The 13,476-nt window shown below is 40.7% G+C and overlaps 1 protein-coding gene across 1 annotated transcript in view; it reads left to right on the forward strand.

Moving 5' to 3' along the window:
* LOC131239972 (beta-glucosidase 12-like) overlaps positions 1–3,714 on the forward strand; it is a 52,700-nt gene extending 48,986 nt beyond the window's left edge. Inside the window, exon 14 of the mRNA XM_058237945.1 lies at positions 3,394–3,714. Coding sequence (XP_058093928.1) covers positions 3,394–3,577 — 184 coding nt within the window. The 3' untranslated portion in view covers positions 3,578–3,714. The remainder of the gene's footprint in view (positions 1–3,393) is intronic.
* Positions 3,715–13,476: the final 9,762 nt, after the last annotated feature.

A 13,476-nucleotide genomic window follows, 5' to 3' on the forward strand; every position in this document is an offset into this window, starting at 1 on the left:
ATGAGGTCAAGATGTGTGGGCCCCACCATGATGTTTGTCAAACATCAACACCGTGTATTTAATGGGTCCCCTTTATGTTATGGGATATACCAAAAATCAGCCATATACAGAACTCAGGTGGGCCATGCCATCTAAAACCATGTGAAGACATGACTAAAACATATAAAATCAATTGGTGAGGCCCACACGAGTTTTGGATGCGGCTGAAACTTGGTCTGACCCCTCATCCAAGTTGGACACACACAATGGATGGACTGGATTTGTGAACCACATCTCGGTGGGCGCAATAAATGATTATGAATGTTTTAGTGGGAGGTAACCCCTCTCAACTGTTGTACATGGTGTGGCCCACACAAGTAATGGATTGACTTGATTTTTAAGCTTGTGGACCACCATGGAATGTTTTATTCGGCTGATGGGGTAGATGTATGGCACACATCACAGTGGGGCCACGCATCTGGACCTCGTGTGAAGTTCCATGAGGTCGACCTCATAGTACCATTTACCATATATATAAATCATACTCTAAGTTCGAGGGCCCCACCGTGATGTGTGTCAAACATCAACACCGTGCATTTGATGAGTCCCCTTTAGGTTATAGGATATCTCAAAAATCAATTGTATTGGAACTCAAGTGGGCCATACCATCTAAAACCATGTGAAGACATGCTTAAAACTTATAAAAGTAGTTGGTGGGCCCCACCTGAGTTTTGGATGTAGCTGGAACTTGGTTTGATCCCTCATCCAATGGGACACACACAATGGATGGTCTAGATTTGTAAACCAAATCTCGGTGAGCGCAATAAATGATTATGAATGTTTTAATGGGAGGGTAACCCCTCTCAACTGTTGTATGTGGTTTGGCCCACCCAAGTTATGGATTGATTTGATTTTTTTTCTAATGCTGTAGCCCACCATGGAATGGTGCATTTGAATGATGGTATTGATGTTTGACACACATTATGGTAGGGCCCAAACAGCTCCACCTGATGCGAAACTCCCTTAAGGTGCACCTAATAGTACCATTTCAGAACTCATCTCCCATTATAGGAGGTAAAATCTGAGCTGTCCACGTGATGAAGCACCCCATGAAATCTTTAGGGCCCAACTTTCACCCTGATTTAAAACTTTAGTGGCTCATAGCAAAAGGAAACAGTTTCCTCACTTGATTTGTTGCTCTCTTTTGCCATGGCCCAGTAAAGTTTTGAATCGGGGTGAAAGTTGGGCCCCAAGGGTTTCATGGGGTGCTGCATTACATGAACGGTTTAAATTTCAGTTCTCTTGAGAACTGGTGCACAAGGGAGCATTCCTCTCTCTTTATATATGTGCGTGAAAACTCATCTACCATTTAGTTTTTACAAGCATAGATTATATATATATATATTGGACGAACTGGATGATGTATAAATGTTGGAATAACGGGCCAGGCTTAGAATCTAACGAACCATAATCATCTTTGGCCCAGCTCGTTCCTATGTATTTTGGCTCACCATGAAACGAGTGCAAGCTTTGGCCTAGGTTATATTTTATAGATATTCCACCAGATAAGGCCTGACACGTGTATGGCCATTGTTAAAATAGTTATAAATTTCAAGAATCCACTGCGCTTAGATGCAAAGGAATCAAAACATATCAAGAAAATAGAGTTTGGCCTTTGGGTTATTTTAATTTTACTTTATTTTTGTTAAAAATAAATATTTTAATGTAAATACCAGTGAATTGAGGATTTAAATTGGCCTCTTACGACGTCCACCGTAGGATGGATGAGTGGGCCATAGCTCAAAGGACCCACCACTCAAAATGTGGTAATAGGTCTCATGTTAAGTCATTTCACTCAAAATTGGGAGGCAATATGTTCACTTACACAAGCACAACCTCACTTAAATATACTTTAAGGTACATTCAGAATGCCCTTGGAGTTATGAGATGGTTGGGTTAGCCCATCCCAACACACACACACACACACATATATATAGAGAGAGAGAGAGAGAGGAATGTGCACCTTTGCATATATATATATATATATATATATATATAGAGAGAGAGAGAGAGAGAGGAATGTGCACCTTTGCACACGTGTCATGGGTATAGAATTTAAGGTCACTATAGGACTAACTTTCAGCCTGATACAAAACTCTAGTGGGCCATAGCAAAGAGAAATGCAAATCAAGGGAGAAAAATGTTTCCTTTTGCCATGGCCCACCAAAGTTTTGTATCGGGCTAAAAGTTGGGTTTGTGAAGTTTTAAGGGGTGCCACATCACGTTAATCATTCAAATTTTGCGCCTTAGATATGTGTGCAAAGCTGCGCATGGATGCTCACATAAGAAGGTGTGCAGGTGAGCATTCATCTATGTGTGTGTGTGTGTGTGACCAACCATGTTTGAACAAACAAACAAAAATCTGGCTTGTTTAATTTTGGTTTACCAAAACACAACTACAACCCAACCCACATGGCAAATGGGTTGACCCAAACATTGACTTTTCTGGGTGGGTTTGGATCAAGTTGATTGGTTCAATCAAGTTTTGTTGCTTTACTTGGTAGGCGGACAATTGGACTATCTTTCAGCATAAAATTACATTCATGATCCCATCATGAAATCGTTTTCTAAAAAACCTTCAATAGAGAGTGTAATAGATTGTTAGTGTTGTACACGAGTCGAGTGAGCTTGGTCAGCTCACTTGACTTGACTTGGAAAAGCTTGACTCGCCTCGGCTTGAAACTTGATTCAAACCAAGTCGAGCTGGTTTTTGGAGCTCAAAAAATTTTGAGCCGAGTTTAAGCTTGCCCGAGCTTAACTCGACTTGGCTCAAACCCCAACTTCAATCGACTTAGATCGAATTGGCTAGGCAACTTGATTATTTTGATCTTAATGTTGCTCGCCCAGTGTTTGATAAAATGACTCAACAAAGTGTTGTTTCTCGAACTGCCCTCATATTAGGTTATTCTCGAAATGAGCATCAAATGAAAGATTAAAGAAACAAATCACCACACAAAAAGGAAAGAAAATAACTATACATTGTAGAACTGCCCTCACATCTTAATCTTAATGTTGTTCTCCGAGTGTTCGATGAAATGCTTGTAAAGTGTTGTTACTACTTTGCATTCAAAGTGTGAGAGATTAAAGATGTATTTTATGTATGTGAGAAAATGTCATAAAGGCTCGAGCTAGCCTGAGCTGCTGACTGAACCGAGCCAAGTTGGCTAGTCAGGATTGAGGACTAAGCCAAGTTCAAGCTAGGGTTGGCTTCTGGCCGAGCCCATCCAAGCCGAGCTCAACTTGGTTCGACTCATGTACAGCTCTATCGATTGTTATCCATTTGGCTTGTGATTCTAGTTACATCCAAATGTACCCTTGTAGCTATGTAATAATCGTAATGTGTGTATATGGCAGGAAGGGAGCTAATGTGAAGGGATACTTCGTGTGGTCATTGATGGACAACTTTGAGTGGGCATTAGGATATACAGTTAACTATGGCATTTGTAGCATTGATCGCACCAAGCCTTCACTTGACCGAATCCCTAAGAAATCGGCTGATTGGTTTGCTAAATTCCTTTCCAAAAAGTCCTTAGAATGAGCAAATTCCTTCCCACTTGAAATGGATAATTAGAGGGTCTGCACTAAAATATCTCTTGTACTATTGAGTGCTTTATTCCCATGATATATGGCCTCATTAATTAGTAATTTGAGAAGTAAGACTTGTTCGTTTTCTAATTTTTCAATTTTATCTATAATACTGCTAGTACATTTTTTTAATAAGAAACTTTCCATTGCAAGAAGAAAACATATACAACAGGGTAATTTGGGCAAGCCTGCTGACAAAATGAAGCATTCCCACCTATCATAAAGCTAGGAAGAAAGCTGAAAGCAAAAGGAGTTAGGCTTCCCAAAGGTTGCTCAGGCCCACTCTGTCTAGGAACAGCAGGCCGTAAATAGAGGGGAGATCTCCCAAGGAATTGAAGATCTGGTCTTGTTGCTCATTGCTCTCTAAACGAGCTAGGCCATCTGCAACCGAGTTGGCCTCCCTGAGGGTGTGGGTGAGGCGAAGATCCATATTGCGCGTGATATCCATGATCCTAACCTTCCAATACCACATGGACCATGTGGGACGGGACTGCTTGGAGAGGGAGAAGACTACACAACTTGAATCACTCTCCACCTTCACCTTCGTGAAATTGTGCCGTGCACACTCTACAAGGCCATCCAAAATTGTTCTGATTTTAGCCCTAGTATTGGATCTGAAACCATAGGCTACCAAGAATGCGAAGAGGAAGTTGTCGATTGAGTCCCTTTTAACTCCACCTCCTCTTGAAGGGCCCGGGTTACCCAAGACGGTTCCATCGACGTTTATTTTTATCCAACCATTACGAGGTTTAACCCATTTGACAATCTGGAACCCGGGCGTGATGGGCGCAGGTCCCTCAATTCCTAAGGCACTGAGGGTTATCCTCGCGGATAGAGTAGGGCCCTTCTGCAACAGGAAGAAGGGGCCCAAAAGGTGGATCCAGCGGGTGATGCTAGAAATGACCTTAGCGACGCGTATCACTGATCCATCAAATCGAGTTGCATTTCTGGCTTTCCAAAGTTCCTAAAGGATTAAGGTAAGCATAAGACCCCTCAAGATTGAAATTCTGCCCCTAGAAGAAGCAGATGCCCATCAAGATTGAAATTTTGCTAGTACATACACATATACACAAATGCACATATACAACACTCAAAAATGAGTCCCACACAATATATGCATCAAATCCAACCCGTCTATCATATGCATGCACCCCCAGTTAACCCTAGACCTAAAATAGAGGCTAACCTAAAACTTAGGTGGGCATCTAGTAAAAATGGTTAGATGTTTTCCCAAATGTTTTTAATTGTTAATCTTTTACTGTCACCATTGAAAATGTCCTATCAAACCCTTTTCCAACTAAATTAAGCTCTTGGCTCTATTATTTGCAACTTGTGTTAATCAAAGCTTCTAGCCTCTAAAGGAGGGAGCATTTGTGACTGAGATAGCTACACCAATTCATTCAAGCTATTTTATATTTGAAAAAAAAATGTAAAAATAGAACAAAACAGAAGATGGAAAGACACAATGGTTTACATTCATTCTCCCATTGGAGACAGGTCCAGGTTGTTGATGGTCGGTTGAAGTAGCGATGAAAATTCTTTTAACATTGCACAACATTATGAGGGGGAGAACACTACATTATCGACAACAGGGAGCACATGATATTCATTTTCAAAAAAGTTGAGGACGGCACCACCGCCTCTCTTGTCAACAAGTACCTCACAAGCTTGTTTTCATCAATTAGCATCTGTTCACTATTACTGTAGCGTCCCGCTTTCGTGTAATTAATTATACGCACACTTAGACATATATATATCCACATCATAAGGAATAAATTGAAAAGTTAAATCAATGAATTGGCATAAATAGTAGAAGAAATTAAATTTTGGGGATGAAATTTTATTTAAGAGGGTAGATTGTAACACCTCAAACTTTTCAATACTCGAGTATTAAAGTTCTTGAGTGTTACCATAAAGTTTAACTTAGTACACAGATATGTACGATACTAATTTAGCTATCCTAACCTTACATCTATTCTCAAACTTGAATCTAACTGTTAAGAATGATCTACATCCATAGATCAAGTCGTCTGACCATTGATTTTAAGACAAGACCATCCATCATGTGGTTTGATATATGTACCTTCTCTTAATTAAATTGGTGAATAACTCTTTATCCATAATGATTTAGATGTAAGTTCTTCTGTAAGAATAATTTAAAAATGTGCATATAACCATATAGAACCATTAGATTTTCCAAAACTCTTATATCAGCAATAATTATGAAAATGCCATTAACATAGACCCTTGAATTCCAAATCATATGATTCTCATGATCCGTTTGATGTGAAATTTTATTTCATGCCTATATATCATAAATTAACTACACATTTCGAATTTCAGCCATTAGATCATTGTAAAAGTGGCCCAATTGACAAATCAGCCCTTAATCATTGATTTTGGGGTCCATTGGCTAGGGAAAGCAAATAGGTATTCGTAGCAGGATATTTCCATTCTTATGAACGACTTGGATTGCCCATCATATGGACCAAGTGAGAAATATGAAGACCCCACTTCGGTAGGCTTTTACTTAAGGCGTGAAGTTATCCTTTTAAGGTTATCAACTCTGTATAAATCCAAATCTTTAGATTTAACCTCTTTCTGCCGTTCATCGCAACTCAAACTTAGACCACACTTTGGCCTCACATGACTACAATATTATACAAAATTTAGACCCCGATCTATGATCCTACACCGTTGAACGCTGAAGCCAGTTCCTTCATTTTGACGTAAAAGGTGGTATTTTAGATTTAGAATTTTCCCGTCATCGATCAACTACTGAATTTTACCCAATTATATACCTATCTTGATTACATATTTACTCCAAAATTTAGCCCTGATCATTAAGCGTGGACTACTAATTGAGATCAAGTCTGTTTTGGACACCCGTTATGAACACTTTCAAGATAAGCCTCCGATCAACTCCATACTTGGGCCCATGGGCCAACACGGCATGCCGAAGTCAATGAAGAGTATGGATCTTCTTAAAAGTCATTACAGTGGACCCCACATTATACATACAAACAATTGGTGTGTGCACCCAAGCTACCTCATGTACAGAGAAGTGTTAAAGGAAATTTCATTCTCTAAATCTCTAGTCCCAGAAGATTCTTTATCGTAAAGATTAGTGTGACCCACCTAAAGCTCAAATCAACTCCATATTTGAACACATGGGTCTATATGGTCCGACCAAGAGGATGAATAGAATGGATTGATCAAACAAACATCATGATTGGACCTTACTTGGCCCGTGTTTGTGCCAAAAACAAAAAGCCGATAACTTAAAAATAAATAAATAAGGAAGAAAAAGAAGAAAGAAATCCCTGATTTCCCTCCCTTCATTCCGGCCACAGATCTGTCAATGAATCCAGAGAGGAAACTCCCTCCTCAATCTCAGCCAGGCAAATAAACTCAACCGTCTAATAACAGCGGACGCCTCCTCATAGATGCCGATCATGTGGCCCACCCGAGACTCGAATTAACATAAAATTTTGGCCCATGGCCTAATGTGACCTTGCAAGACTGATAAATGGAGAGGATTTTCTAAAAACCCATCACAGTGGACCCGACCTATTGCGTACAACCAAACCAAAAGACTTAAAACGTCCACACGCTATAAACAGCACCCGAAAACCCTTCGCTAAGAGGAGTTTTTGTACCAGAAACTCCCAGTTCCAAATCCTCTAAGTGATCTGAGTCGTCCAACCTTTAAGAGGGGGGATTCCAACTCCCTCTAACTGACACTAGGGTCGAGGAAGACGAAATGAACACAATGCCTTTCACTCTTCCCAAAACCCAGCCGAACCATGCAGAAACTTCCTCTGCGCAAACCATCAAGAAAGGACCCACAAACCTTCGATTTCATGGGCAAGGAAGCATATGTGGACCAATCCGGCCCATCTAGGCGAAATAGTTCGAGAGGAGAAAGGCTGGAATGAAATTTTCCATTAAGGTGGATGTCATCTTCCTTGTTGGAAGCCTGACCATCCACACCTCACAGGCCATCATCTGAAGATCCAAAATGACCACTCACTGGGCCATTAGGATCAACACAAGACCAAAACATCCCGATGAAAAAAGATCAATCACGTAGGAAGCTAGAACGAACCAAACAACATTCTACCACACCAAGTGCAAATCCATCATGCGCATTCCTCGGTCCAATAGCACTGAGACTTTTTAGCCTACAATGACCTACTAAAAACCCCTATAAAATTAACCAATAAAAGAGAGAGGTAGAGAGAGAGAGAGAGAAACGTTAAAGAGAGAAGAAAGGATTTAGCACCGAGAGTAACGACGATATCCGCTCGGTTAGAGTGATCCTGGATAGGCGTCTAGAAATAAAGAGAGAGAAAGAAAGAGGAAGAAGCTAATGCACTGGGTGGCGACTCACCCAATCGAGAGCGGCAACTAGTTCAAATCCAAATCTAGGACAGACTTCCCATCACTAAAAGCTGTTCAAAATCAAATCAGGTTGAGTCAACTCAACATAAAGTATTGTTGTATCCGAGCTATCATGCTAAAAATTTAAGAACAAGGTAAATTATTTTAACTTAAGTTCGAGTGTGTAATTAAGCTACTATTTAGTGTAAACCTAGACCTACAAACTCTAACATTGAATTTTAACTGTATGATGGTAAAATCTAATCATAGGAATTATGTTAAATCTGACCTTACGTTGTATTCAACAAGTACTGACAACTTTAGAAAGCAATCCAATTCTAAAGGTGAGGGTTTTTCCATTAAATTTTGCAACTTAATTTATTTAATTACATCTTACTTACATACTTCAAGTTTTGATGCCCTTTATCTTCACCATGCAAATCATTGCTACATAATTTTAGTTACTGCACCTATATCACACAACATAAGTATTATGTTAGAAATCTCACTTCTAGTGATCAATATAATATCATGGACATAATGCGTTCAGGTAGCGGCCCTCTTAGTCGATACGTAATCCCATGGGTTGGTGAGTGGTGCACAATCGATATAAGTAAATCATTATGCATGTTACATCAATTCTCGAGAGTGGATGTCACAAATAGTCACTCCAGGAACACATCGTGTCACGTAAATCCCCTAATCGCGTTGTTGTGTTGCCTTCAGATGTTCGCATAAATTCACATTAACGTTAGACATGCCGACGAATCTCCATAGTGTGAGAATACAGGGCGAGCTAGATATCTTTAAACTACTTTCCACATTGTGATCATGATGGCTAAGTGTGATGGACTACACATACTTTGCTAGGCATGCATTTCATATAGAATGTTTGCGCATACCAATACCACTTGTATTTGTGGAGTATGAGATGTATCGAAACCCTTCTGTTATTCTTATGAATCACTTGAATCATTGTAAGGACAGCCACCACTATAAGTAAGGCGTTGGCCCTCTCCAACCGTATATATATTGCAGGCGAATTACAGGTTGATGATACAGATGATAATCATTTAATGGAAGACTCTTCCAAATAAAGAAGAAGGATGGTACCACGAATCATTTTATTTATCTTCCGCTGCAAACTTTGGCAATGTAATAAACTCCCATTAAGAGGGCATTAAAGAATTATTTGTACGCTTTTTTACTCTAATGGAATAATAAATATAGTTCGTTTCATTATCGTGAATGGTTACCTTCACGAATATAACTGGATGTGATCTAAATGAGAAAAAAAACACAAGATGCAATTTTGAAGCATCCAAATTTTACATTCTTAACACTCAGAATTCTCGGGCACGAGTGTATACTCAGGCCACGAAAATTCAAGGTGTTACAATTACCCCATCATTTTTCACTGCTGAGAGGACATCCTTGTTGATGAGGTAGTGGGTCTCATCAATCAATGCACAAGATAAAATTCGAAAATCACTTTCGGTAACAAGGTCACATACAACGCCCAAGAAAATTTTCTATGAAACTTGATGAATATCTTATGACTGAGATCTTGATGTCAAACTCTTAAGATTGCACGGGGATTTTGGGCAAAAGATGGATTTTATAGTAAATGGAATGATTAGGTCAATTTAGGGAATTAGATAGGCATGATTATAGTTTTTATAGTTTTTATATATGATGCAGGGCAATACCAAAACTTATGGGGTGAGGAGCACCATAATTGGTGAATCTCTTTGTTTAATTGATGATAGTTCAAAAAAGATCATTGCCTTTTGTCTTCCGAAGAGGAAGTATAGTGAAAGTTTTTATGATTGATGCAGAAGAAGATGATTGGAGGGCTCCCCTTATGGGTTACTTGCAAAGTCTCCAAACCAAGGTTGTTAGAAGCATAAGGAGATCGACCATTAATTACATTATGATTGATAACAAACTATATTAGAAATGGGCCGATGGGGTTTTGCTCCGTTATTTGTCAAAAAAATGAAGGCATGTCAATCATGGAGGGAGTCAATGAAGGTGTTTGTGGGGCTCACCAGGCAAGAAGGAAGATGAGGCTTATGCTCAGGTGTTACAGATATTTTTTGCCAGAAATGATGGTCGATGGTGTCTGGTATGTTAAAGGTTATGAGGCTCGCCAAAGGAATAGGCCAGTCCAACATGTGCATGCGACCGATTTTCATCCTCTCATAAAGCCGTGGCCATTTTGAGGATGGGTGTCACACCCCAAAATTCAGATACAGAGTGTGCACCCTCAGACTTGAGTTTCGGCTCATGACCTGTACACTAAGTGTACTTAATTCTCTCTTCATATAGTTGTCTGGAGGCACAATTTAATAAATTCTAAGTTCACATCCAAATTTAACATCCATTCATCCATGTTTGTGTTACATTCTTATAATTTTCATCATCATATATATATAAAACCACATCATCTGAATAGGAATTATCTGAGTCCACTCATTTGAAACTTCATTCAACAATAAATAAATAAATAAATCAAATATCGTTCACCATGATCAAATTTATAAACAATGATAAATCATATTTATGTACAAATAAATGCAATAAAGAAATCAAACTCCTAAATAATAAACACAAATAATTCGTTAATCTAGCATAGCAAGTTCATCTTTTGCCAAATATAGCAACTGGTCCCCGCGATTCATCTGGCAATCAATCCTCATTTTTTTTGGCACTTGATTCGGATTTCTTATTTCATTCGTCTATGTTCGGTTTAGTATCCACAATGTTAACTAACTAGGCTAGTGAGTGAACCCATCATGGTTCATGCATGTGATAATTAAAATAGAAATGCATGGATGTTATGAGATACATTGATGCAAGAATGCATTAAGTGGATAGATCCGTCCACTTACTTGAGTTGGATTCCATCAACTCGTATCTCCCCTTTTCACGTAGGCTTCCACCATCTTGGTAAGCTTCCATATATTGTAGGCATCCAGGGATGGTCCTCTAGGTCACCCGGTACTGTGAGTATTTACAGGTCATCCAGGGCGTGCCCCTAGGAGTCAACGCATGTGCGCTATGCATGACATGAATGAATGAGAATGATCAATGCATTATTTTAGCATGTTGTCACATATATCATCATGTTATATCGATAGAATTTCAAGCTTAAACAGATACAATAAAACAACCAATATAAAGAAATACACTTTACATATCAATCATACAACTACTTTAAGTACAACGGAGAGGAAACATGTTGGGATCACTCACTTGAAATCTGGTAATATGGATTTAGTCGGACCAACTAGAATAGAGAATAGAGGTGAAAAGAAATATTTTCTGTTGGTAGTTAATGATTATACTAGATATATTTGGGTAGTCTTTCTAAGAAAAAAATTAAATACTCTTGATGAAGTCAGAAAACTTATTAAACACATTAGACAGTGTGCGCGCATCACTCACACATGGTGGGCCTCACAAGGCAGCACACTGCCCAAAACTGGGGGAAATAGCATGTATACAACACATACATCGTAGTGGGCCTCACAAAGTAGCCCATGGTTGGGCGTATAACCTGAAAATCGGGGTGGGCCTCTCGAGGCAATGGGGCTCATGGTCCTAAAATGAATGGATAGCGTGTCTATCACATACATCATGGTGTAGGGGGCCCCACAAGGTGTTAATGGGCCCCACACATGCTGGACAACATGAATATAAAATACATATTGCATGGTGGGTCGATTGCTAGACGTCCAGCCCAACAGCCTGGGGGCCTGCTGGATGTCCAGCGAACAGACGACCTAGAAGAATACATACACCTCATGTGGGCCTACACATTACAGATGGGCCCCATCAGATGGGTAATGTTAATAAAATACAGACACCAAGATGGCTAGCTGCTAGACGATCATTCCAGCAGCTTCCTGGAAGTGTTGGCGTCCAGCCAGGGGGACGGTCTGGATAGGACACTTACATAAGGTAGGCCCCACCTATAGACGGTCCACCAGAGGGTGGGCCCTATCCAGGTGGGCCACAAAATGGCTAGATGATGAGGATAAAATACAAATATCATGGTGGCCCTGCAACATGTTGGACTGTCAACCCTGCTGAGCCACTGGCCTTATTTGGGCATCCACAGGTGGACGGCCTGGGTAAAAACACATACATGGTGGGTCTCACAAGGGCGTGGGCCACCCAGGACGGTGGGCCAGTTGTTGGGCCTCCCATAAGCATCACAGTGGGCCCCAGAAAGTTTCAAATGGTGGATGTCAACCCACTGCCGTCCAGGCCTACTGCTGGACAGTAATCTGTCGATCGCTCCTAGCCCATCTAGCCCATATTTGGGGTGAGCAGAGGATAGACGGTGAGGATATAATGCACATCATGGTGGGGTCCACGTACGTGTGGGCTACTAGCTTAGAATCAAGCTAACATTTGTGTTTTCCTTTCAACCAAGCCTGTATGACCAACAGGTCATGCAGGCCCCAAGAACAGCAGCAAGGTGGGCCCTGCTCACTGGACGGACGGTGTGGATAGGATACACATCATGGTGGGGGTCCACGTGAGTGGGCCACCCCACTTCCAATCAAACTGATATTTGTGTTTTTCTTCCAGACCGGCTACCCACAACGAACAGCAGGGTGGATGCCGGGTGGTGGTAGCAAGGCGGGTCCCGGTTTGGACAACAGGGGCATCCCATAAATGGGAAAGCGTGGGTAAAATACATACATCATCAAGGTGGGCCATCAGTAGGGAAAAAGAGAGATAGAGAGATGCGTGTTGTAAGGGAGCTTCGCCACTATGAGCTCCCTCTGCAATACAATGAATACATTAAGATGGGCCTCGAAATTGTGTGGGCCCTCAAATCAGCAATCAAGGTGGGGATACCATCCCCACCATAAAATCAAGGGTCTAGATGACCCTCTTACAATTGGATAACAAATAATCATCATGGTGGGGTCCATGGAGAATGGCGCCATCATGGAATACACATAAGTATTATGGTGGGCCGTTGGCAACGTCCAAAATGTGATCCCAACCATTAACCAATAGGCCCCACTTATCCCATGCATAAAAAAATTGGTTGCTAGGGAATGGAGAGAGAAATGAGATAAAATGAAGTGAAATGAGAGAGGAGTGGTGTGTAAGAAGAGATGAGATGGAAGGTATGGTTGTGTAAGAGGAGTGACATGAAAGTTGACTTTTGGGATGGGTTACTTGTCTTGGTGGGAAGAAAGGCATGGGCTAGGCATGAGTTGTACTTGACTAGTTAATGTAAAAGGATGGGTAGAGATTCCTCTCTCGAGATTCGCAACACGCGGTGTTTTCTCGAAATATACTCGAGCCCACTACTCCTAGCTTAGGTATCACATTGGTGCGCAAGACGCGGTATTGGAACCACGATGATGGTGTAGTCGTAAGGGTATAAGTTTCGAGTTGAGTCAACTTCGATCTTCGGGATGCAACTTAGGGTCACGCGCA

The sequence above is a fragment of the Magnolia sinica genome, chromosome 3 (genome assembly GCF_029962835.1).
Source record: "Magnolia sinica isolate HGM2019 chromosome 3, MsV1, whole genome shotgun sequence".
Classification (NCBI taxonomy): domain Eukaryota; kingdom Viridiplantae; phylum Streptophyta; class Magnoliopsida; order Magnoliales; family Magnoliaceae; genus Magnolia; species Magnolia sinica.